This window comes from Anser anser (assembly GCF_964211835.1).
Source record: "Anser anser genome assembly, chromosome: Z".
NCBI classification, from domain to species: Eukaryota; Metazoa; Chordata; class Aves; order Anseriformes; family Anatidae; genus Anser; species Anser anser.
In genome coordinates this window covers 63,039,306-63,065,344 of record NC_139723.1, presented here as the reverse complement: position 1 = coordinate 63,065,344, position 26,039 = coordinate 63,039,306, and the positions used below count along the sequence as shown (strand labels likewise).

At 38.9% G+C, this 26,039-nt stretch overlaps 1 protein-coding gene across 7 annotated transcripts; it reads left to right on the top strand.

Moving 5' to 3' along the window:
• The first annotated feature begins 823 nt into the window (after positions 1 to 823).
• Positions 824 to 26,039, top strand: LOC310890245 (uncharacterized protein). Of its 7 annotated transcripts, none has more exons than XM_083819037.1 (4): positions 824 to 1,366; positions 7,193 to 7,258; positions 9,065 to 9,585; positions 25,682 to 26,039. In XM_083819037.1, the coding sequence occupies exons 1-2, from the start codon at positions 839 to 841 to the stop codon at positions 7,244 to 7,246; spliced, it is 582 nt and encodes a 193-aa protein (XP_083675163.1). In that variant the 5' UTR covers positions 824 to 838; the 3' UTR covers positions 7,247 to 7,258; positions 9,065 to 9,585; positions 25,682 to 26,039. The 7 variants fall into 7 exon arrangements, with proteins under 7 accessions (XP_083675163.1, XP_083675164.1, XP_083675167.1 ...); XM_083819038.1 differs by lacking the exon at positions 25,682 to 26,039 and adding an exon at positions 19,405 to 21,043; XM_083819041.1 differs by lacking the exon at positions 25,682 to 26,039 and adding an exon at positions 4,918 to 4,973 and having other exon boundaries at positions 824 to 1,336; positions 9,065 to 14,910.

Below are 26,039 nucleotides of genomic sequence, written 5' to 3'. Positions count from 1 at the left end.
AAAATAAAAGCTTTTGAAAGAAAAAAAAAATGAAAAAAAAATGGACCTGGCATATGTTACATTAAAGAAGAACTAGTTAATAAGAAGTTGTCACATGAAGTTGTTCTGTGAGCTTTTTTGAAAACGAGAAAATTTCTTCCAGTTTTTGTCCAAGTAGTTATTCCAACATGCTTGTCAAATACTACTTATCCTTAGAAATCTGTCATCAACGCTTTTCTCAGTAAGTATGTATTCCACCCCTTCCTTCCAATTTCCTCCACATAAATAATAGCAGAGGAAAGAATTAAGATTCTCTCTGTCATGGATGGGTGTGCAACTCCATTTCTTTAGAAGCAGACTTCCATCACACCATACAAATTAACCATTCCACAGGATGTTTAAAACATTTGATAGAGGCCCTGTAAAGTCTCGACCTGCTGTGAAATGTGTTTTTGTAAAAATGGTAAAAATGGTAAAAATGGACTTGCCGAGGCGACCGGCTCCGGGGCAGACGTGCGCTGCAGCGGAGCGCGGGATCGGGACAGGCAGGGCTATTTTTCGGGCATCGAGCCTACGTGAGGGAGCCGCCAGGCACCGGCAGCCCTCGTGAGGGAGGCTGACGAGGCGTAGGCGGGGCCAGCAGCGTCAGCGACAGCTCCTCCCCCCGGCCGTTCAAAGGCATCCCTTAGGGAGCGCGAGCGACCAGGAGCGCGGTGACAGGGCCGGCAAACAGGGAGTGACGCGGTGGGAGTGACGCGGCAGTTAGCGAGGCAGTGAGCGCGGGCAGGCAGGGCGGAGCGCTCACACCCGCCCATAGGGACAACTCCTCTAACGGCACTCTCCTGTCAGCTGGGCTACAATGGTCTTCACCAGGCACGGTGCCTTCTCTAGGAAGTCAGTGCACACCCAGACCGACTGCCCGCCCAAACATGCGGCAGTTCAGGTCTCCGGATGCGGGGAGTGTCTGAGCCTCTTGCTGCCATCGGCGGGAGGCAGGGAGACTGCTTGCGTGAGGTGCGAGCAGGTGGACGACCTGGTCCGCATGGTGGCAGAGCTCAAGGAGGAGGTGCAGAGGCTGAGGGATATCAGGGAGTGCGAGCGGGAGATAGACTGGTGGAGTGACTCCCTGCAGGACCGGAGCGAGAGGGACCAGGGTGAGACGCCCCAAAGGGGGGTGGACCCCCTGCCCTGTTGCCATCGGGCAGAGGGAGGGGACCTGCGAGTTGAGGAGGAATGGAGGCAGGTCCCTGCTCGACCTCGCAGGAGATGCCCTCCCCTTCCGGCGCCGCCTTCCCAGGTGCCCTTGAACAATAGGTTTGAGGCCCTGGGGCTCGAGAGACCGGTGGGTGAGGATGAGGTAGGAAGCCTACCCGGGAGGATGCCTGAGGTGAGGAAGTTGACTCCACGCCTCAGGACTGCCTCCACCAAGAAAGAAAGAAGGGTGATTGTTGTGGGCGACTCCCTCCTCAGGGGAACGGAGGGCCCTATTTGTCGGCCTGACCCCACACATAGGGAAGTCTGCTGCCTCCCTGGGGCCAGGGTCAGAGACGTTACCAGGAAGCTTCCAAACCTGGTTCGCCCCTCTGACTATTACCCGCTTTTGATAGTCCAGGCTGGCAGCGATGATGTTGAAAAGAGAAGCCTCAGGGCCATCAAACAGGACTATAGGGGGCTGGGACGATTGGTGGAGGGAGCGGGAGTGCAGGTGGTGTTTTCGTCCATCCCTACGGGGGAAGGGAGAGGCACGGAGAGGACATGGAAAGCTCATGTGGTTAATAGGTGGCTCAGAGGCTGGTGCCAGCATAGAAATTTTGGGTTTTTTCACCATGGGGAGCTTTACTCGGCACCCGGCCTGATGGCCCCAGATGGGTCTCTATCTCCAAGGGGAAAACGGATCCTAGGCCAGGAGCTGGCGGGGCTCATAGAGAGAGCTTTAAACTAGGTAAGAAGGGGGACGGGGCTCAAACAAGGCTTGTCGGAGCTGTGCCGGGGGAAACAATGGCTAGGCCGGGGAAGAAGGCGATGGCCCAGCTGAAGTGCATCTACACTAATGCACGCAGCATGGGTAACAAACAGGAGGAGCTGGAAGCCATTGTGCAGCAGGCAGGCTACGACTTGGTTGCCATCACGGAGACGTGGTGGGACCGCTCCCACGACTGGAGTGCTGCAATGCCTGGCTATCGGCTCTTCAGGAGGGACAGGCAGCACAGAAGGGGTGGTGGCGTGGCTCTCTACATTAGAGAATCTTTCGATGTTGTGGAACTCCAGGCTGGGAATGATAAGGTTGAATCCCTGTGGGTTAGGATCCGCGGGAAGGCCGGCAAGGCTAGCATCCTGGTGGGGGTCTGTTATAGACCGCCGAACCAGGATGAGGAGACGGATGAGGAGTTTTATAGGCAACTGACAGAAGTTGCAAAATCGTCGGCGCTTGTCCTCGTGGGGGACTTCAACTTCCCGGACATATCCTGGAAACACAACACGGCACAGAGAAAGCAGTCTAGGAGGTTTCTGGAGAGCGTGGGAGATAGCTTCCTGACGCAGCTGGTCAGTGAACCTACCAGGGGTGATGCCCCGCTAGACCTTCTCTTCACAAACAGAGAAGGACTGGTGGGAGATGTGGTGGTCGGAAGCTGTCTGGGGCAGAGTGACCACGAAATGGTAGAGTTCTCTATTCTTGGCGAGGCCAGGAAGGGGACCAGTAAAACTGCTGTCTTGGACTTCCGGAGGGCTGACTTTGAGCTGCTCAGGACGCTGGTTGGCCGAGTCCCTTGGGAGGCGGTTCTGAAGGGCAGAGGAGTCCAGGAAGGCTGGGCGCTCCTCAAGAAGGAAATCGTGATGGCACAGGAGCGGTCCGTCCCCACGTGCCCAAAGATGAGCCGGCGTGGAAGAAGACCGGCCTGGCTCAACAGAGAGTTGCGGCTGGAGCTTAGCAGAAAAAAGAGGGTTTATAATCTTTGGAAAAAAGGGCGGGCCACTGAGGAGGACTACAAGGATGTAGCGAGGCTGTGCAGGGAGAAAATTAGAAAGGCCAAAGCTCATCTGGAGCTCAATCTGGCTACTGCCGTTAAAGACAACAAAAAATCCTTTTACAAATACATCAACGCGAAACGGAGGACTAGGGAGAATCTCCATCCTTTACTGGATGCGAGGGGAAACCTAGTTACTAAGGATGAGGAAAAGGCTGAGGTGCTTAATGCCGCCTTTGCCTCAGTCTTTAGCGGCAATACCGGTTGTTCTCCGGACACCCAGTGCCCTGAGCTGGTGGAAGGGGATGGGGAGCTGGATGTGGCCTTCGCTATCCATGAGGAAATGGTTGGCGACCTGCTACGGAGCTTGGATGTGCGCAAGTCGATGGGGCCGGATGGGATCCACCCAAGGGTACTGAGAGAACTGGCGGAGGAGCTGGCCGAGCCGCTTTCCATCATTTATCGGCAGTCCTGGCTATCGGGGGAGGTCCCGGTTGACTGGCGGCTAGCCAATGTGACGCCCATCTATAAGAAGGGCCGGAGGGCAGACCCGGGGAACTATAGGCCTGTCAGTTTGACCTCAGTGCCGGGGAAGCTCATGGAGCAGATTATCTTGAGGGTCATCACGCGGCACTTGCAGGGCAAGCAGGCGATCAGGCCCAGTCAGCATGGGTTTATGAAAGGCAGGTCCTGCTTGACGAACCTGATCTCCTTCTATGACCAAGTGACGCGCTTGGTGGATGAGGGAAAGGCTGTGGACGTGGTCTACCTTGACCTCAGTAAGGCTTTTGACACCGTTCCCCACAACATTCTCCTCGAGAAACTGGCTGCTCGGGGCTTGGACTGGCGTACGCTTCGCTGGGTTAGAAACTGGCTGGATGGCCGGGCCCAGAGAGTTGTGGTGAATGGAGTCAAATCTGGTTGGAGGCCGGTCACTAGTGGAGTCCCCCAGGGCTCGGTACTGGGGCCGGTCCTCTTTAATATCTTTATTGATGATCTGGATGAGGGCGTCCAGTGCACCCTCAGTAAGTTTGCAGATGACACCAAGCTAAGTGCGTGTGTCGATCTGCTCGAGGGCAGGAAGGCTCTGCAGGAGGATCTGGATAGGCTGGAGCGATGGGCTGGGGTCAACTGCATGAAGTTCAACAAGGCCAAGTGCCGGGTCCTGCACCTGGGCTGCAACAACCCCAAGCAGAGCTACAGGCTGGGAGGCGAGTGGTTAGAAAGCTGCCTGGCAGAGAAGGACCTGGGAGTATTGGTGGATAGTTGGCTGAATATGAGCCAGCAGTGTGCTCAGGTGGCCAAGAAGGCCAACGGCATCCTGGCCTGTATAAGAAGCAGTGTGGCCAGCAGGTCGAGGGAAGTGATTGTGCCCCTGTACTCGGCTCTGGTGAGGCCGCACCTCGAGTACTGTGTTCAGTTTTGGGCCCCTCGCTACAGGAAGGACATGGACGTGCTCGAGCGAGTCCAGAGAAGGGCGACCAAGCTGGTGAGGGGTCTGGAGAACAAGTCTTACGAGGAGCGGCTGAGGGAGCTGGGCTTGTTCAGCCTGGAGAAGAGGAGGCTCAGGGGAGACCTCATCGCTCTCTACAGTTACCTGAAAGGAGGCTGTAGAGAGGTGGGGGTTGGTCTATTCTCCCACGTGCCTGGTGACAGGACGAGGGGGAATGGGCTAAAGTTGCGACAGGGGAGTTTTAGGTTGGATGTTAGGAAGTACTTCTTTACTGAAAGGGTTATTAAGCATTGGAACGGGCTGCCCAGGGAGGTGGTGGAGTCACCATCCCTGGAGGTCTTTAAAAGACGTTTAGATGTAGAGCTTAGGGATATGGTTTAGTGGAGTACTTAGTGTTAGGTCGGAGGTTGGACTCGATGATCTTGAGGTCTCTTCCAACCTAGAGAAATCTGTGAATCTGTGAATCTGTAATAAAAGGGTTCCATATTTTTCGCATTTCTGCTTTCCAAATGTAAATAGATCAGGTCTGAAAGAGTGAAGAATTTTGCTGCTTTTAGCTGTTCCAAAATGTACAGGTAAGTACATTCTTGCACTCAAGGGAGTTTCTGTTTCTCAATACACACTACCACCATAACTGATATGTGCTTAGTTTTTTCATGCTGTATGAATCAGAATAATATCCAGATTTGCAATCAGTGAAAACTTGAATAATGTAGAACTCAGATGTGATACAGAACTTGAAGAGCAAAATTTTGAGTCAAGAATACAAAATTTTTATTCAAAAGTATAGTTGCATTGTAAAATATCTCTTCTTCAATTTACAATATTTATAGTAACAGAATAAAGTTGTGTACTTTCTGCTTAGTGCCAAGTTCATTTCTCTGAAATGCACTTAACATTTGAGAAATGCTTAGCGAGTAACAATGCTGTTAATATTTTTGTGAAAGGGTGTTTCTTAGAGCATTATAGAAACACAAAGAAAAGGCAGTCAGGAAAATAACTTGGTATTATTTAGATGATGACTTATTGAAAAGATTAACATAAGTACTCCATCCACTTACTAACAATCTGAGAAATGTTTAAAAAATAATGCATTTTCACGTAGACGTTTCATCCAAAAGATAAGCTTGGTCAGTGGTTTTGCCAAGCATTGGCAAAGAAACATAAATTAAAAAGAAGTTAGTATGTTAGCAAGATACAGTCATATTGACCCCCTTTCTTATCCACCCTCAACAAGGCTTTCATCAGCTCCTATCTCATTTCCTGTAACATCCTTTCCCCTGATTAATTTGTTTTTTCCCACTCAAGTCTTCCCAGAATACTGTTGCAAAATTCATTACCACATCATTTTTGAATCCCTACACTAGTTCTTCCCTCTCTGTCACGTCCTCTATGAAGTGGGGCCTGTGTAATTTTACATTTCACATTGATATCTGGGACAACAGTATTATCTAATTATAGAAAGATTAAAATGTTCTCTGAAACAGATAGAACTGACCTTCTGGTATCTGGTTAATTTTGAGATAGTATTTGTGAACTGTGTTAGCTCATTCTAACCTTTTTCTGTTGGTTCATATTTGCAATTCACACTTCATAAATTTATGGACTTTGAACTTGTGTTTTTAAAACCACAGCCTTGAAATAATACATTACAAAACAACTTCCACTGCCTTTGCATGTTTCAGATTTCTGTACGAAATTTCATAAGGTAATTAGCTTTACTAGCTTGTTTTCTAAGAATCTTTTTATCAACGACTTTTTCTAAAAAACTGTCATTATAATTATATTTAAATAAATATATATATTTATGTTATAAATACTGATATAAATACTATGTTGTCTGAGGTCATATGCCATGAATTAATCTTTCAATTTTTTTCAAATTTTGAATGATTTTTCTTTTGATTCTAATGGGAAATCACCTCTATCCCCTCTCTCTTTCTCTGCATATAGATATGAACGTACAGATATGCACATACGTATGCACAGAGTGTATATATATACATATAATATATACACACACACATAAAATATAGAAGCTAATTACATACTACCCAAAGTGCTATAGACTGCTGCTTGTGCTTTCAAATTCCAGACATTGTTTCATGCTAATCATAATTTTTAGAATAAAGGTTTTGGGCTTGGTTACATTACAGGATCTAGGTCAGTAAGTTCTGTTCTTTTCCTGAAGACGTGTTTCCACTTGGAAGTATATGACAGCACTGCTCTGATTTGTTCTGCTACAGAAACTTAAAGCTTAAAGCTTAAATTGCCAGGTAATTTGCAAAATGGAAAAACTTTATTTGCATATATTTTATATATTGCAAATCACCTGGCAATTTAAGCTTTAGGAATTGTTTAAATATTTTTAAAGATTTCTTTGGGTTAAAAGAGATTCAAGAAAAAAAAAAAAAAGAGATAAAAAAGCCCAACTAAATTCCATTTACAGCCCTGGAACTCTCCAGGCCATTTAATTGGTAATAATATTTTCCCATTTACATCATAATAAGTAATTGTGATTCCATATTTCATTGAAACAGATCCTCCTTCTTCAGAATATTAATGCCAAAATATCTAAATTTATTATCTATACATTTTAGAAGTTATTTGTCACCCTTTAGTGTTTTCAGATACAACACTGTATCTGTGGCTTATAGTAAAGTAGTTCATACTCTCAATTCTTAAAAAATAAAAATTAAAAATACAATAATCCTTTCCAGCTTTAATATGTATGTTGCATGAAAAACATAATGTCATAAGCATTTAAGGAAATCTTATTTTCTGTTTCCAACAGGTAAATACCTCAGCTGCTTCTGTGTCCCCTAACAACTGTGCTATGGCTTTATAATTAAAACAAATAGTAAGTATGTTAAGAAATGTCTATGTCTTTTTCTTCTGTATAATATTATTTGTCGTGGTTTTGCTACTGTTTTCCAAACAACTAAAGAATTATTTAAAGTTCATTCCTGAACAATTTTTTTGTTTGCCAAAACAATTTTCTTTCATATTCTGAACAAGATAGGAATTCTTGACCAGCCTGAGTATTCTTTCTCCTTAGATGAAATGTAGTTTTCTTTTTCCATAGTTCTAGATATCTGTGTCTCATGTAAATATGTTGTCTTGCACACAGGCCTTCTTTTCTAAATCTGTTTTCCTTTTTTGCACCAGTTATATATATATATATATTTATTTATTTATTTTTTTTTTTTTCTTTTTTTCTGAATGCCATTTTTTGGATGAAAAATATTCCTTAAAGAAAAAGGCTTACAAGTTGTTGTAGCTAAGGAGTCTTCATCTGATTCATATATCAAAGCTATGTTTGTCTGATAGAATGCTGTGGTTTAACTCAGCAGGCAGCTAAACATCACACAGCCATTCACTACTCTCCACAGTGGGATGGGGGAAAGAATCAGAAAACAAAAAAAAAAAAAAGAAAAGGAAAGAAAAAAAGATGTAAACTCATGGATTGAGATGAAGACAGTTTAATAAGACAGAAAAGAAGGGGGGGGGGGTTATAATCATAATATACAAAGAAAATGATGCACAATGCAATCACTCACCACCTGCTCACCATTGCCCACCCAGACCCCAAGCAACAGAAGCCCCGCAGGCCAACTCCCCCCGTTCCTATTGTCCAGCATGACACCGTGTGGTATGGGACACCCGTCTGGCCCCCTTGGGCCAGCTGTCCTGGCTGTGTCCCCTCCCAGCTCCTTGTGCACCCCCAGCCTCCTCACTGGCAGGGCAGCATGAGAAGCTGAGAAGGCCTTGACTTAGTGTAAGCACTGCTCAGCAACAACTGAAACATCAGTGTGTTAGCAGCATTATTCTTATCTGAAGCAAAGCACCATGCCAGTTACTCAGAAGAAAATTAATTCTATCCCAGCTGAAACCAAGACACGCAAGAAACTTAATAAGCACTTTATTTCACTTCAAGATCAGAGCACATATATTTACTAATACACTTGCCTGTATTAAAAGGTAGTATCTGAAAATGTAATCATCAGATTGAGGATCCTTTGAGGATATTTGAGATTCTTTTATTTCTTTTTTGCTATTGGATTGTGTATTCCCTCTTTTTTGTTACATATCTAAACAGACATTGCCAGCCTCTCAACTATGCTGGCTTCCAGGCCTCTAGTCTCCGCCGGAATCCATTTGAAAAATTCCATTAAACTATGTTAGTTCTTGTGTATATTTGGGCAGGGCTTAAGTTTTGATAAATGGTAAGAGGTCAGAGAAAGGCTGGCTCTTACTGCACATTCTAAAATGTTTGGATATCGAATATGTATGAATGCTGAGTGTAAGTTTGACCCTTCATGACATTTAAAGTGAATTGCCATTAAAATACATATATAAGTACTCTGAAGATACCATATTAGTATCTTAATAATTTCAGTAAAATATTAGGTAGACAATGTCAAAATTTCACGTTTAAGTATTTGGAAGGTCCTTTGTCTGAAAATACCTCATGAAGAGATAAAAAAGCCACTTTATCACTTCTAGATTCTTTTCATGTAGCCCTGTACTTCGTGTTTTATGGAGCAATGTTTCTTTTCTAGCCATTTGTTGCTTCAAGTAAAATTTTAGTTTTGCAGTGTGTACAAAGTATTTTCTTGTAGCATGACCCTTTAAGAACTGTAACCACATTAGTTTTATATTACAGGTTAGGAATAAAATGAGATTTCACAGAATCACGAAACGGCTGAGGTTGGAAGGGACCTCTGAAGGTCATCTGGTCCAACCCCCCTGCTCAAGCTGGGAGCAGATGGTCCAGGACTACATCCAGATGTCTTCTGAGTATGTCCAAGAAAGGTGACTCCACAACCTCCCAGGGAAACCTGTTTTGGTGCTTCATCACCCACAAAAAAACAAGTGCTTCCGGATGTTCAAATGAACTCTTGTGTTCTGATTGTGCCCATTACCTCTTGTCCTGTCAATGGACAGCACTGAAAAGAACCTGGATCTGTCCTCTTAGCACCTGCCCTTCAGGTTTTTGTATATGTGGTTAAGATCATCCCTGAGCCTCCTTTTCTCCATGCTGAACAGACGCATCTCTCTCAGCCTTTCCTCACAGGAGAGCTGCCACAGTCCCTTCACCATTTTTGTGGCCCTACATTGGACCTTCCCCACTACGTCCATGTATCTCTTGTGCTGGGAGGCCCAGAAGTGGACACAGAAGTCCAGGTATGGCCTCACCATTGCAGAGTAGAGAGAGGGGAAGGGTCACCTCTTTTGACCTGCTGGCAATACAGTACTTTGCATGTCTCCTTGATGAACTTCACGAGGTTCATGAGGTACAAATAAGCAGCTATACTGAGTACCTGTGAACTGAAAGGCCTTTCTACTCAGCTGACAAAACTTTGGTCTGTCACATTGGAGACACGGTGTCTAGTCTCACAGTCTCACCTCTTAGAGTGTGCTGGTTACTTTATTTGTTAAGTGAAAGAACATTGTTACTTTCTAGGGAAGAAAAAAAAAAGACTACAAGGTGCACAGATCATTAGAGATCACCATTAGATGTGATGACTGAGCTCATGTCTCTCATTGTGGTACTTCCCTTCCATAACAATGAGCAAGTTACAGTATTAGTAGATGCTGACCAGTAAGAGCTCTGAGTCTGGGTAACTATACAGCTTTAGTATAAAGATGACCTTACGAACAACAAAAAGGAGAGCTTGTGAGTGGAGAAGAAAGATCTGTTGATTTCTCAGTCTGACTTCTCACCAGATTGATTCTCACAAGGAACCTGTCGCTCTAAGCACAAGTGCTTTGGAAGGTTGTCACATTTCAGAATATTTTAAAGTGTTGGCAAAAACAGGACAAATGAATGCTGGCTACTAATAAACCCTTTTTCTAAACCTAATGAGCAAAGCCATATCAATTGTAAAAGAGCTTTAGCTAGTTCAAGAGCAAACACATTTTAAAATAGCTAACTGAAAAAGTTCCTCACGCAGACCTAATTTGAATGGGAAGCTATCAATAAACGAAAGGCACAGCTCAGCAAAGTTTTCAATAATAACATAAAACGCTGGGAAGAGAGTGAATTACACTGTTGTCTGTTACTTACTATTTTTGAAGCATGAGTTACTATCTGGAGTACTTACTTCATAATTGGAGTAATAAAATCTTTTTTCCTGCTTCCCAGGGGAGTAGTATTTATTGTCTAATAATAAAAAGCCAATTCCTGTAGAAATGGACAGGTGAGAGAAAAAGGAAAAAAACAGTTGGTTAAAGAATCACTTTTCTGAAGAGCATGCCTGACTTTGTGAAGAGCAAACACCTATTTCCGTCCTTGTGTGTCTCATTACACAACATCTGGCATGCTTTAGAGGTTAGGCCTGTGTAAACAAAACTCCCATTGTCTTCAGTGACAAACCGGAATACTTAAACTTGGCTTTTAAACGATTTGCTTTAATACTGCACTATAACTGTGCAACATTAAGCTATATATTCAGCAATGTTTCTACAGACCTCTAGGGAAACAAACAAACAAACAAACAAACAAAAAACCTTCTGAAATTGGTCAAAGAAAAAAAAAATATTAAGATACCAAATATTCATAAGTGAAAATGAAAATAATCCAAACATAAGTGATTAAAGCTAAATGACACTCCACATGCTTAACTGAGACATCCTTTGTTTGTATGAATAGTCCACCAAGACAGGAGAATTAATGAAATGATGAAAGAGTACTGACACAAAAAAAGGATTACAAGTCAGGCCTTTAGTCTGAACCTTTAGCCATTTTGCAGCAAAGAGGAAACCAGAATGTAGATCTTTTTTTTTTTTTTTTTCCTATTTTTAAGAAAGGCAGAGTAGGCAAAAAATACATTTAAACCTAATGTAAAATCATGAAGTGACGTATGAGTAAATAACCTTATATAGCTTATCCATACTTTAGGGTGGAGAAAACAAGTATTTTCAATGCCAAAGTGTAAACAATTAAATGAAGAACTATGTCATATCAGTAGTTGTTATATTGTGGATATTACTAAGTACTACTAAATAATACTATTGCCAGAAGAATTAATATTTAAAGAGAATAAACGTTAATATTTAATAAAACATGTTTAATAAAAAATGAGTATTATGTGTGAGGAATAAACTGTCAATTAAAGCTATTTCCTAAAATGTAAAGTTAAAGGAAAATGTATAAATGCAAAATGATGTAGAAACAACTTGTTTCTACAATGTCAGTGGTTATTTGTGTTGTATACAACTAGAGTTATAATGCCATTGATGTATGTTGAGAACCAAAGAAATACAATAGCTGAACACAATAATGCAAAAACAATTGTCTGTGTTGAATTAAAGTCCAATAATAAAAGAATTAAGTCCAAAAGAATAAAAGTCCAAAAATAAAAGAAAAGAATAAAATCTGAATACAATCTTATAATGTATTAAAATAATAATAGTAATTAAAAAAAATATCAATTATCCTGTTGCACTTGCTCTAAACAAGGAAGAACCTGGACAAAGAATCTCAATATTACTAAGAAAACAAGCTTACTGTTTTATATATCTTTATATGAAGTTTGAAGAGCCTATTTTTGGATTGCATACTCAGTTGTGGTAGTACAGACTATGGTCTGAAAATAACAGAACTTGTGAGGCTGCCCCATATATTAATGTCTTGATATGAAAGTTAAAAAAAAAAAAAAAAGTAAAAAAAATAACTTAAAAAATCAGTTTTGTACTACCATCCAAAACTGAAGAAATGTGGGCACATGTTGCATTTAGTTTCTATTTCTGACTGGCATAGAAAGTGTTTGTAATTATTAAATTGTACTATTGATACCCTTGCGGGGTTCTAAAAATAAGAAAATAAGAAATGTGGAAGATTTGCATACTAGGACAATTGTATTTCCCCTAAATTTCTTTGGTCCATTTTTTTAGGGCTTTGTATGGATTAGGGATTGTTTTGATACAATTTTAATAATGAAGATCTATATTACTGCAGTCTATTATTTATAATAATATTTAACCCTTCTCTGCTCCAGAACAAAAGCTTGCCTTAAAAACAGTGAGATTTCAATAACAGGAAAAGAGGTTTTCTAATATCTATTTTAATTTCCTAACTTACAATTAACACTTTTATTATATTTTAAAGCTTTTCTGCAGCCATGAGAGACTGAAAATTTAAAGTCAAGATTCCCATATGTCCAAATTCATCTAGCAGTTTGTTATTTTTTCTAGTTCATATTAAATACTCACTTCTGTTGCTTCATATCTCATCCTGTTTTCATATCACTCCTGCAACTAAGTAACTGCTTAAAGTAAAGTAAAAAAAAAAAAAAAAAAAGTTCAGTACTCCTTTATATTACTTACATATTTTTAAAAGAACAACAGAAATACAAATCAGGTGGGTCAAAAGATGACAAACGAAGCAATGAAAGATAAGGCATCCAATAGTAATTACAGTAAGTGACTAAACTGAAAATTATTAGAATAAATATCTCATCATGCATTTTGACTTGCCTGTCTTGCTTAGATGGAGATGTCTCACAGCTTTGCTGTAATTTAGCTTTAATAATATGTCTATTAGGTAGAGATGCCTGTTGAACAGACAAGCATTATTTATATAATGACACTTCAGTAGTGAATTAACTTTCTCCTGTGCAATTAAGTAGCTGTCCATCACATTGCTGAGCTTACTAAATTGTCTTTCAGTATCTTCATTATTACATATTAGCCACCCACATTAATTGCTCAGGCAGACCATACAGTGACTCCTTTCCAGGATGAGGGTTGAGTCCTTTACATACAGTAAAGCTGATAGTATTGCTGAGGAGGGAAGGGATGGTGATAGCTGTACTCAAAAAATCCCAGGAAAAGTAACTTTTAGTCTTATAAAGGACAAAGGTAGTTATTTGCCTTGTACAGCAATAAAATGTTATGTTGGTGTAATGGTGTTTTGCATATACAACCATCTCAAATATAGGTATACTCATTCGTAGATAGAGGTCTGCAAGGTCTATACTCTGTTTCAGATTTAAGTTAGATTCAGATTCATTCTGTTTTGGGATGGAGGACAGGGATGGTTTCTTCAATTTCTTCTATGTCATTTATACTAAATGTGTGTTTTCTAAAAACAGAAAATCACAGAATCACAGAAATTAAAGCTCAAATGTAATTGTGAAATCGATGATTTAGATCTCCCACATAACATGGGCCATAAACTTTGTCTGGTTAACCCAGGTTTGAACCAAACAATCTGAGTGTATTGAAGAAAACAAACATCTGATGTTCATCTAAATATACTTGTTTGTTCCAATGACTATCCACCTTAATTATTATGGATGAATACCTTATTTCTATTTCTATGACTTTAAATTCAAAGTTTTGTTCTTGTGCTTCCTCTGGATAACTTAATTTTTCATTAACTTAAATCTTCCCACTCTGTTCAAGTACATCCTTATAAGGTCATCTTTCATCTTTCTTTTGATAACCAGTCAAATTGCACAGAAAAAGTTGCTTTCTGTAAGGCTTTCTTAATAGGTTTTGGAAAACTTTTTATGTGTCTCTTTCATACCCTTTCTCGTTAATCAGTATTTTTTATAACAATAGTTTAATGATTGTAGTCCTGTAGCTTATACTTTCAACAACTTTTTTGGAAAGTGGCTTAGGGCTCCAGAGAACTTGAACATTGCATTTCCACACAGGTTATATAACTAAGTATTTGTCTTCTCAGTTCTGTGCTTTCCCTTGGTCATGGGATTTAATGGTAAAATTACCTGCCTTTCTTCCTCTTCAACTTATTTTCATGACTACTGAAGTCTACAGTAACTTGCATGATCCAGCAGGTCTTCAGGTAGATGGTCAAATAGATATCTTAAGGAGAAACTTGCCTTGCAGAACCAAAACCTTGCCCAACCTTGCCCATTTCTTTTTGGATGGGATTAATTTAACCAAATGAACCTGTCTACAGTGACAGGTACCTCCACATCTGAACTACTTAAACAAGATACCATTTATAGAACTAGAACTAGAACTAGGGTGCTATACATCTGAACAAGCAGATGTGTACTTTAGAACAAAACTCTTTGGTCTCCAGTAATAAACCCTATTGTTCTCATTTTGATTCCATCTTAGTGTATGTTGATTCATTTGCTTTCTCTGATATTCTTCCAAATAAGAAATCATCGGTGATGATCTCTAGGCTTTTTCTAGAACAGCTTAGAAATCTCCTGTGGCAGCTCTGGAAATCTGAAAATCCACCTTAATTTTAAGAACGCTCTCTCTCTTCAATTTTTGTGTACTTTTACTGGTGTTGAGGTCTGTTTCATAACCACTAAAATCAAAATTGCTACTGTCTCTGAAACAACTTTTCTTTTTAATATTATGTTATTTGGTAGCTATCTGATCTGCTGCATAGCTCATGAAAATGTTTTCTCAGAAGTATCATCATTTGGCACACTCTTCTGTGCACTGATTATCTTTCTGGGGGCTATTTACAAATTAAATATTATATTTCAAAAAGTTTTGCCAGGCTGATTGAAATCTATCTTTCATTTAATTATTACTATTCAAATAAAATATGAAAACTATTTTAATGTATTCTAATCAGTAAAAACATTCAAGGAATTTAGTTTCTGAATTAAATAGCATTTATTGTTTTTCAGGATTTGCAATATGGAGATATTAATTTAGAGTGACAGAGGCATCTACATTCTCCTTATTGGATAGAATTGCATTTTTCCAAAGCCAGTATTCATAGAGAGATTAGGCACTGTTAATATATGCATTTAAAAAACAAATTACTACAGTACCTGTGGAAATTTTAAGATAAATTAAAACACAAATCAAGGAAAGAATTTGCCACAGAATATGCACAATAGAATTACTTAATTAAGTAGGAAGAGAAAAAAATCCCCCTATTGCTCCTTTTAAACAACAGCCTAAATGGGATTTGCCAGTTACTGAATTAGTTTTAAAGCTTGTTCAATGGGATTAAGCTTTCACTTTTTTTAAGTGCAACAAAATTCTACTCAAGCATAATTTGGTAGAAGTGAATTGCAGAATGGCAGTCCTGGAAGAGCAGCAGTAAGCTTCATTCTCAAAGAAACATATCCAAAAATTTTAGATTGGTGCAAATCACATAGTAGCATGGAAAAACAACCAAATTTAACTTCGTGGCACATGTGTCATTTAAACTCTTGCAAAATATAGCCATCTCCATGAATTTCACATTTTGCCACAGCAAAGAGAACAAATGTTCATTTGAGTCATATGTTTGGAGACTGTATTAGTATTAGTATTAGTATTAAAACTAATAGCCAAAAGTTCTGAGTGATTTTTACTTTCCCAGCCAAAGTTGCTAGAACAGTTCAGCCAGCTTATTCCACGCTTTCATAAAGGTACTTCAGGGACAATCTAAATCCATGAAATTAAAAGACAGAAAAAGTTTATTTTCACTTTAAGTTCCTCACTTCTAAACTCCATCTAGGTACTGTTTTAATATCCAAAAAGAGGTGTCCAGTAATCTATAAGAAATTCCTGGAAACTTAGCAGAACACAAATTTACCAACACTATTAGCAGTTGGAGCTGTTGACCAAAAATTTTCACGAGCCCAGTTTTGACTACAGTTTGATTCTCTCTGTGCAAAATGCACTGAATTATTCTATGGGCATTTTCCCCATATATTAGTATCCATCACGAAAACCATCTTTCCTCATATAATAATAGTTCAATTAAACCTCTCTGGTTCTATATAGAAAGCCTTGGGCACTTCCCAGTTGGATCTAATAGGAACAAAATCAAGAGTTTTTCTATCTCTCTGCCTCTAGTGCGGTAGACAATTAGCACTTCTCTTGAAAATCGCAGAGAAAAGTAAAAAATCCTAATAAAGATTTACATGCCCAGATATATTTATGTGGGATAATATGTTATATATTCCATGCTGTCTACATAGCCTCCTTCAAGAACATTAGAAAAACTATGATGAACTGTATTCCTACACCAATCCTGAATCATATATGCACAGGGAACACATGATTGCTAAATCTAGCAAAAAAAAGATAAAATAGAAGACAGAGTCTAAGGCTGAAATGACATGAATTCATCTTCAAATACACTGAATTTTAACAAGAGTAATCAGATATGTCAACCTAAGGGATTGTTTGTCATTACATCATGAAGATATAATGTTCTCCTAAATGAGAGTCACAGGACAGAACAGTTTTCATGTGAAATAGGAGTCAATATATATTTTATAATTTGGCCTGTGGAAGAGACCACATCATAAAACACGTTCTTTCTGGAGTTAACTGATTCTACAACTCAAAATTCTGTATATGGTACTCTCTCTGAATAGTAAGGAATAGATTGTTGAGCAATTGATGCCCTGGCTATGAGATAATTTCTCTGGAGAAAAGGAAAGAGAACAGATTAAATGGAGCCAACAATGGGGAAAAAAAAATAGAGAGAGATTTACAGCTCAGCTTAATTAAAATAAGGAATAGGTAAAAGGCCATATCAAGTCTCCATTTCATAATAAAAAGACTATCCCGAGCCATATAAGCAATTATTTTAATTAAACATTTGAGTCTACATGGTGCTAAAATAGCAATTTATATGAGGAATTACAGTTTTATTAAGTTTTCACAGCTGTCTTCATAGTCACTGGATAACTACCGTTAGCAATACACCACTATTAAATTATATTTTCACTGCTAATGTCCTATTTTACCCTCACTTAATGAGATTAAATTTCAGAAAAATATAAAGAATATAGTTTAAAAGAAAGTTTAGAAAATATTCACATTTTAATAGTAGCTGGAATTATTTTTCAAGCTTAGCTCTGTTCTGTAATATGTCTAACAATACCCAATGCCTCAACTCTGTTCTATGTTTTTTCATATATTTGTATTCTAAACCACTAAAAACTATGGAATTTGTAGCATTAAAAATCATACGCCCTATTCTAAGTTAGCGGGTGTTGAGTTTTTTAGTGATCTGAAGTGATCTTTAGATTTTTTAATGTCTTTAGTGAGGTTTAGTCTTATAGTAAATTTAGTGATTTAATGTTTTTTTTTTGTTTTGTTTTGTTTTTTTGTTTTGTTTTGTTTTTTTAGTGAACACAATTCATCATCTTATTATTTCGCACTGTTTCTGCAAGCATTTTTTAAACTTTTTGTCTGGTACATTTGTGTTTTGGTGTAACCTGGCAGGCAACTCAGCACCACAGAACCATTTGCTCATTCCCCTCCCCACAGTGGGCTGCTGTAGAGAATCAGGCAAAAACAAAAGTAAAACTTACGGGTTGAGATAAAGACAGTTTAAAAGGAAAGAGTGGGGGTGCAGGAAGGAATGTACAAAGAATATACAAAGCAAGTGATGCACAATGCAACTCGCCACCAATGCCCACCCAGACCCCAAGCAACAGAAGCCCCCCAGGCCAACTCCCCCGTTCCTATTGTCCAGCATGACACCGTGTGGTATGGGACATCTCTTTGACCAGCCTGGGCCAGCTGTCCTGGCTGTGTCCCCTCCCAGCTCCTTGTGCACCCCCAGCCTCCTCGCTGGCAGGGCAGCACAAGAAGCAGAAGAGTCCTTGACTCAGGGTAAGCACTGCTCAACGACTAAAACATCAGTGTGTTAGCAGTATTATTCTCATCCTAAATCCAAAACACAGCACCATGCCAGTTAGTCAGAAGGAAATTAACTCTATCCCAGATGAAACCAGGACAATTTTGGGTAGTCAAACAGGAACCCTAGTCCAACTCAGAAATCTAAACTTGCCTGGTTTTGACACTTCGTATTTTAACTTTTTCTTGCTTTAGTTTCTTGCTGAAATTCATTGCATTTGATATTTATTGCCTAAGTATATTGCAATTACGTTCTTGACAAAAACTAACTGTGCACCACAGGCAAGCTGAAGTTTATATATATTCATAACCTGTAGTTGAAGTATTGCTCCGTGGGCTGCTGTGTTTCAGTGCTTGACTGCACTGTCCTTGAGGCTGCTATAGCTCTATGCAGTGAAGGGCCAGGAGGCCAGCCAAGCACTGAAACCTGCTGCTAAAAACATGGTAAGCGGGTCAGTCAGGATGAGAAGCCAGCGAAAAGGACTACTGCCAAAACTGTTCTGCGGGTCAGTGCTCACGGAAGAAGTCTGTAACCAGAAATGTGTATCACAGTAGCACTGGAGCCCCACTGCTTCTTGGGGGCAGGACAGGGGGTGTCTGTGGTCTCTCTGTTTCTCACCCAGCCATTTCTGGCTGGTAAGAAAGGCAGATCATTTAAAGTCACACTCAGCTCCTACAGGCTAGACTGGTTTTGCTTAGCACAGGCTCTTTACTTGTCAAGCCTGTAGTAAGTCTAACTAACTGAAGTTTCTAGCAACTCACCCCAAGGCAGTTGGTTATGGTCCTTTACTGCCCAAACCTGTCTCTGTCTGTTCTTTCCGCTTAAACTCCTACATTATTAAGAGTGTATTAATAAAATCGGTTTGGATTGTTCATCTTCAGGATTTTCTTAAGAAATAAGTGAATTAGGAAGTATAAATTGCAGGCATGTTTTTGTTATTTGTTTTGTTTTGTTTTTGTTATTGTTCCATAGGTGATTTAACACGAGAAAATGTGACTCTTTTACATTTAAAATGCTATATTTGCATGAAGGAAGTTATTAAATTAACCTAAATACCTAGTGTTGTAATGTATGCAGTGAAAATTTTCATACAAATGCAAATTTAACTAATGAGCTAATGATATCTTCCTCATACAGGATTTGAACTTTTATTATGTCTGTCTTCGTGCTCTTATTGGTGTGAAGTAGTGGGATAAAATCAAAGATTTCTGAGGGTATTGTAAAATACACTATTTCAATCAATACTTCTTCACTTTCAACTGTAGCATCCTGAACACCTGTTGAAATCCAGTGAATGGCTGGCACACAAATGAGTGATATAAGGACCAAGAAAAGATTTTTTATTATTATTATTTTTATTTATTTATTTATTTTGCACATGTGAGACTACAATTAAAGATCATCTTCTGTGGCAGGGGTTATGTACTTAAAGCATCAAACCTATGAGTAGAATTGAATGGATACAATTCCGTACCAAGACATTTGAGGAAAATACAGTGTACAGTGGATACAGGAATCTGCCAGTTTTCGCAGTGACTGAGGAGTATCATAAAATAACTGCATATCCCGATGCTGTCAGTATTGGAAGGCTACTACACAGGAAAGTTAGGTTCATCGCATAAATGAAGCAGAACAGAGGAATATTTTCACAGGATTTCAGAAGATTAATGGCAAGTAATTACTTAAAATTTCAGACTCCTTTGAAGTAAATATTATCTTCTATAAAATAACTTTCTTATTGGCAACACAAATATAACCTTTAAATAAAAATATGTGAAGTCTGTCATTGACTACAGTTCCTGCAAAAGCTTTCCAGGCCACAACATATGATAAAGTAATTTCTCCTTCTGAAGCTTTCATGTGTGCAAGCAGTCCTCACTCACATAAATAACTGCACTAAAGTTAATGGATGAACTAATGAACATACATGCAAAGCCAGAATCCACCATATTTACCATCTCAGACCGTTAGCCAATTGCTCCTGAGATTGTAGAAACAAATAGATCAGCTTTTTACATTGGATACTGTGAGTCTATATAACACAGATATCTGAAACAGTATATCTACATTTAAAATTTATACTGCTGCCTTTTAAAAAATCATGTTTATGTAACTGTTGGAAGATTAAAATATAGGGAATATTTAAATTGATACTGAATGTAATCATCTGACTTAGGTCTGTATGTAAAACAATCCTCATGTTTGCATTAATACAAAAATCTTTCATATTCCCCTTAAAAAAAATTCATTGATAATCCTTCTGCTAGGTGTCAGTTATCCAGGGAATGTGTGTATGTGTGGGGATCCCTGTGAAAAATAAGTATTGGTAATGTCCTGCATTTTCTCCATGATATATAGAAATGGAAAAATTCTTGCAATTAAAAAAAAATATATATATAGTTTTTTTAATAGACTTAAGCATTTATTCCCTATGACTTCTTACTGAAGAAAAATATTATGTACATAATGTAAATATAACACTGCCTAAAACTGAATAGTGTTCAAGGGTACGATTTACCATCCTCTTGACTCTTGATCATTAATTGTTTAGCTTGCAGAGAGCAAGAAGTAACTTACAAACCAGTCCCAAAACATGTAGAAAATCATTAGATTCAGTGCAGGTCAGGTAAAAGCCAATGACATATGCCAGCAAAATTAACGGTACCATTTGTACTCTGGTCTCATAAGTGCATACAAAGTTCAAAGTTTTTGTCTGGAGAACACAATATTAACAAGACCCTTCACTCCCTCTGAAGTCCTAAGATGCCTAAGTAAACCACTGTAGTCCATTATGTTAACCCATTGTTATCTCCTTTCTCCAGATTACATATTTACAATTAATCTTTTTTTTTTTTTTTGTAAATATATGACTACCTATAACATAGAAAATGAAATGAACAACTGACAATAATTTCTTACCTTGAAGATAAAGGTGAGTTGTTCAGTAATGTTGAGTATCTGTTCAAAGTTTCTTGTGAAAACATCTACCTCTTGTGCCTGAGGCTGGAACTGCCACTGGAAAGGCTGATATTCATTTATCGTTCTATAAATAAATAAATTAATTAATTAATATACTTAATGTTTGTTTTTATATGGATGTATGTATTTCTATAATAAAAATTATATTTTATTTTGTATACAATATTTGTATTAATATATTTAAAGCAATATATTAACTATACATAATATATATATCAGATGTCAAAACTAAGTTTATGTCAAAATATTTTTATTATATATATACATAATTTTGTGTATATGTATATATGTAGTTTCCCTTCCACACTGATACAAGTGAATTATACAGCTCTTTATTTTGCAAGACAAATGTAGATCTGTGCACGGTGCTTTTCTGCCTGTGGATTTATAAACACAAGCATAAAGCAGGCTAGAAGCAGCAGGAGCTCCCGTGGGCCAGCCAGGCAGCCAGCGTTGTCCCACAGCCCCAGCCAGGAGAAGGGCATCAGGGGGCACTGGTGCAGACCTGTCCTCAGCATCAGGCACCTCCATCTGGATGCGGTGCAGCTGAAACAAGGCCAGGAAGTCAGTCCAGGTAAAAGAAGTTCCAAAAAAAAAGATTTTTAATGTAACTTAGTTAAATCAGATATCAAAGCTAAGTTTATGTCAAAAATCTTGAAGTAAATTTAAGTGTAAAAAAAGGGAAAAAAAAAAAAAAAAAGCACCTGGTGAATGTAAAGCTTAATTTTCTGTTTGGAGGCTTAGAATTTGAATTTACTTGATGCAGGCGGAATTGAACAAACAATATCAAAATCTTTAGAGAATCAGATTTGGTGTCTTTAACCTTTGTGTTGTGCAGAGAATGGAATGATTTTTTTATGTTATATTCTTTCAACTCTTCTTCTAAAAGCATGTTTTCTAGGTAATTTTTCTTCTGACTTCCCATTTACTGTTTCATGCAACTTCTATACTATTTTTTCACTTACTGCTGCAGAGGACATTTTCACATTCTACTTCCATGTCACAGTCTCAATTACAAGAAAAGCCATAGTGGGTCAGAATGAGAGGTCGTCTCCTTTCTCCTTTCTTCAAAGAAATGTAAGAGTAGGCCAAAAATATATAATACATTTGAGAGCTCCCCCAGACATTCTCAGTGTTCAACATAGAATTTTCTCTTCATTTCTGTCATAGAGGTTGAATGACAATCAGAGAGACTAAAAAAGAGCAAGCCGTGTACAGAAAGAAATTAAGAACAGTACTTATGAATGTCTGAAGTACAACAGAGGAAGGAAAGAACTGACATCCTTCAGGCAAGCCAAACTGTTAAGTTTCTATGGAGCTTAATGGTCAAACCTACTTCTGTTTCAGGAATGGTGAAAGTTCTTCAGTTAGAAGAGTTTCACTGGTGTACTCTGTTCTACTGTTTCTAAACCTATCCCTTAAAATGACAGTGCCTGAATTTAGGCATTTTCATTCATTAACAAATTCTTGGGTAAAAGTAACCTGCTTTTAGAGGTGCTAATTCTGATTACATTCATTTTTGCTGAAAACTCTGTAGGTCCTCATCTTTTATGAAAATCAACCACTTAAGCAACTAGATTGGTAAAATGCAGATAAGAGGCGGAAAGCCATCAGCCATAACAAGAAACAAGTATGAATGGAAACCTGAGGGCTTAGACTATCTCCAAAACATCCCTCCCAACATCAACCATTCTGTGGTTTGATGATTATAGAAAGAGGACTAACAGGGCCTCAGATTTGCTGTACTAGTGGCTTGGAAACTGTGCAGAAGGAAGTGCTGTTTGGTCCTTGTCTCTGTTTTCAGGGAATAAGACATTATGTACAAATCTGCAGCAAAAAATATTTTCTCAGGGAAGAAAGAAGGCTGTTTGAAACCACAGATGAAATCTCTGGTGCTTTTGTCTTCTTCCCCGCTCTCCCAACCCCACAGTTAAGTGAACTTGTGCATGGGTGAGGTACTGTTCTCCAGTGCTCTGTATTATCTTCTGCTCCAGTAGCAAAGCCCAGTGCACACAGCTCTGCTGAGGAGAACCAGATGCAGACCACACTGGCTGCTGTGTAGGTGTGGTATTCCCTGTTGGCCCAACTGCGTTCCTCATCCCACTCACCTCCGCCCAGTGACCGGATGACTGCGCCAGGTTCATCTATGCTGCATGCTTACTTTTGCATTTTCAGAGTAGCTAACACTCCCTCTGTGTCCCTATAGAGCTGCTCCTTTTGTACAACATTGTCCATTATTTTGACTTTGCTTATCCCATCAATTTCTTCTTCTAATAGAAATAAGCATGAAGAACCTTAATTATTGGGTAACAACTCAGACCAGTAAAAACCAGCTATTTTTCCCTGGGGAAGACCAAGTAGAAGAAGGTAATAGAGACACAGCTGTTTTCCTTCAATAGCATTTCATGAAGCAGTCATTAATGGTAAAAAGAAGGAAGAAATGTAGACATCAAAGGCCAGAAAAAAAAAAAAAATCAGATGCAAATGGTGTCAGAAGGTTTGCATAACAATTCGTCAAATCTTTAAACACTTTATCATGGTTTGAAAGGAAATACGTGATAGCTAGGTCCTCTGCTAATTGCTAGCTGTGTGTCCGATACTTTTTTGGGTAACACTCTTATCTCCAAATACAGTAATTAATTTCCAATGAACTTTTGCAATGTAGCTTTTCTCTTTTGAGTTCAGTTATGGAAAAAAAAAAAGAGGTATACAAGGTGAAATAAGATCTTCCTCTTCAACATAATCATCTTGTAGTTTCAACTACAGAGAAAATAGACTTTTTGTGTAAGTCGTATTGGTTGCTTGACTGAAGTGATGAGAAGAAGGATTGAATTCTTTTGTGGAGATCTGTACCTAGTAACTATGCATCACTGAAGTGTTACAACTGAAGGGCTAGACAACCAGCAAGCTGGAAGTTTCTGTCCCTGAGAGGAGAACAGATGGGTCATTCTTGATATAACATCTTAATTACCTTTTAAAGAAAGTCTTTAATGACATAGCATCATAGAATATCCGAGTTGGAAGGTACCCACAAGGATGACATATAAACACATAGAATTTTTAAAGACTGTTCATGGTGGTTTGGCAGGAGTGAACACATATTTTCTTTCACAACTTCAAAGGCAATACAGCAAAGAAGGCCTGAGGGGATAAATAAGACTGAAAACAAAGGAAGATTCTGTTTTTCTTTGAAATAAAGCAAGAAGATGCACTGATGTTTCAGCTTTTGTGAATAGTATGGGATGTGTAGCTTGATTTGCCTTATATGTGGTATTCTTCGACTACAGATATGGTAGAATGGTGCAATCCAATTTCTTAGAAGAAGAAACTGAGTAACAGAAAGGTAGCATATAGCACTCCTATTCCAACAGACTACAAATCTTTGGTAGGAGTTGAACCATTTGATGGTATATGTGCTAAATCCTTTCATTACTTGTGTTGAAAGTCCTAATAATGGTGTACGGACTGTTTGTGCTCTACTGAGCACTTCTGTGTAATTTGTACAAACTTGATTCGTCACTTTCAGTATTTCATTTTTCAGCTGCTGAACAGTATTACAGGATAGTGAGGCACCCACAAAATTACATAGCTGCAATAGCAAACTAAAATGCACCACATAAGAACAGTTGTACCTATAAAGGTCCAAATACTTATATTTAAATTAGAGTACGTAACGTAGAATAAGTAAGTAGGTTAAGTACCAGAGTCTTATGGAAGGGCGTCAGAACAAGGAATATATAACGATACTAGTCTGCAATAGATGTGTGGTTCAGGAACTTCCTGAGCCAGATATGTTATCTTTGTATTTAATAACCTTTTCCTCCTTGAATTTGTCTTGTTCTTTGACTAATGAAAACTTCTGGCGTCAACAATATCCCATGGCAACTATTAAAATCCACATTTCAGTTGTGAACCTTATCTCATTCCAAGACAAGCCAGAGAGATTGTTCAACCTGAACAAAAGTTTCCATGGCCTTGGAGTTTCAAGTTATGAATGGTCACTGTTCTTACATGACTGCAAGGGGAGGCTGTGACAAAAAAAAAAAAAAAAAGTCTGCTTTTCTTTTCTTGTCTGAAATTACATTCTGTGTATCCAGTGTTATTTCCAAGATAAATCTTTCAACTTCCTCATTCCTGATCTGCCAGGAAAATAATTTATTGGCCTTTTCACCCCTTTCATATACAAGTGCACTTGAGTGTAGCAATTGCTTACAGACCTGGTTCTCAGCCAGCTCATTATGTTCTTTCCAGAAACCATTTATAAATTATCATACATTAAAAAAAAAAATAAAAATCCAGTGGGATAAGTAATACAAGGGTTTTAACCCTTAGGGATATGCAAGGAGTAAACATTTCTTGGCATCAGGCTTTTCTGTTCTCTCTTTGTTATTCCTCCATTAAAAGACTCTCTTATGTTTCTTCCCCAAATTTTATCACACTCCGTAATAAGAATTTTATCTTCTTTGATCACTGCGATCTGAGCCTTCATTTCTCATTCTGCTCCTTCTTATTACTAAACAAAACTTTTTCCTTTCCTCTATTATTTAATTCCAGTCTTCACTCTATATTTTATTTTTTACTTTATGGGTCAGATTCTATTACAGTCTGATTAGTTTGTGTCCTCAAATTGCACAAAAATGCTAGAGAAGAAGTTGGATCTCCTTGGATAGGGACTTTCTTTAATTTTTATTATTTTCTCATCCCATGGGACAGGATGCATGCTGAATGCGGCAGAAGGTGGTGTGTTTGAAGGACATTGTGCTCCAGCTATCCAGAAATTGGTCAGACCTGTTCCTATACTGCTGTAATCTATACCAGTACTGATGTACAGTTGATCCCGTGGCGAGGAAGTTGCAGTGTGTTTACATCCAGCCTTCTCCTGCTTATGGGCAAGGGGCTCAAAATTGTCCAATTTTGCTTTCTATTGTTGTGTGTGTTGTAATTGCTGTTTACTTAATGGTAGGCTGAATTCAAAACTCAAGAACTGAATAAAAGTTATTGAGGACGAATGTATATTCTCTGTGCTGAGTGGATGATACAGATACACTCCAGGAAGTTCTAATTATCGTGC

Coding starts and splice junctions, on each gene's coding strand:
- LOC310890245 (XM_083819037.1), top strand. CDS start 839: ATGGTCTTCACCAGGCACGGTGCCTTCTCTAGGAAGTCAGTGCACACC. Junction 1,367..7,192: donor TACCCGGGAGGATGCCTGAG/GTGAGGAAGTTG, acceptor TGTTTCCAACAG/GTAAATACCTCAGCTGCTTC.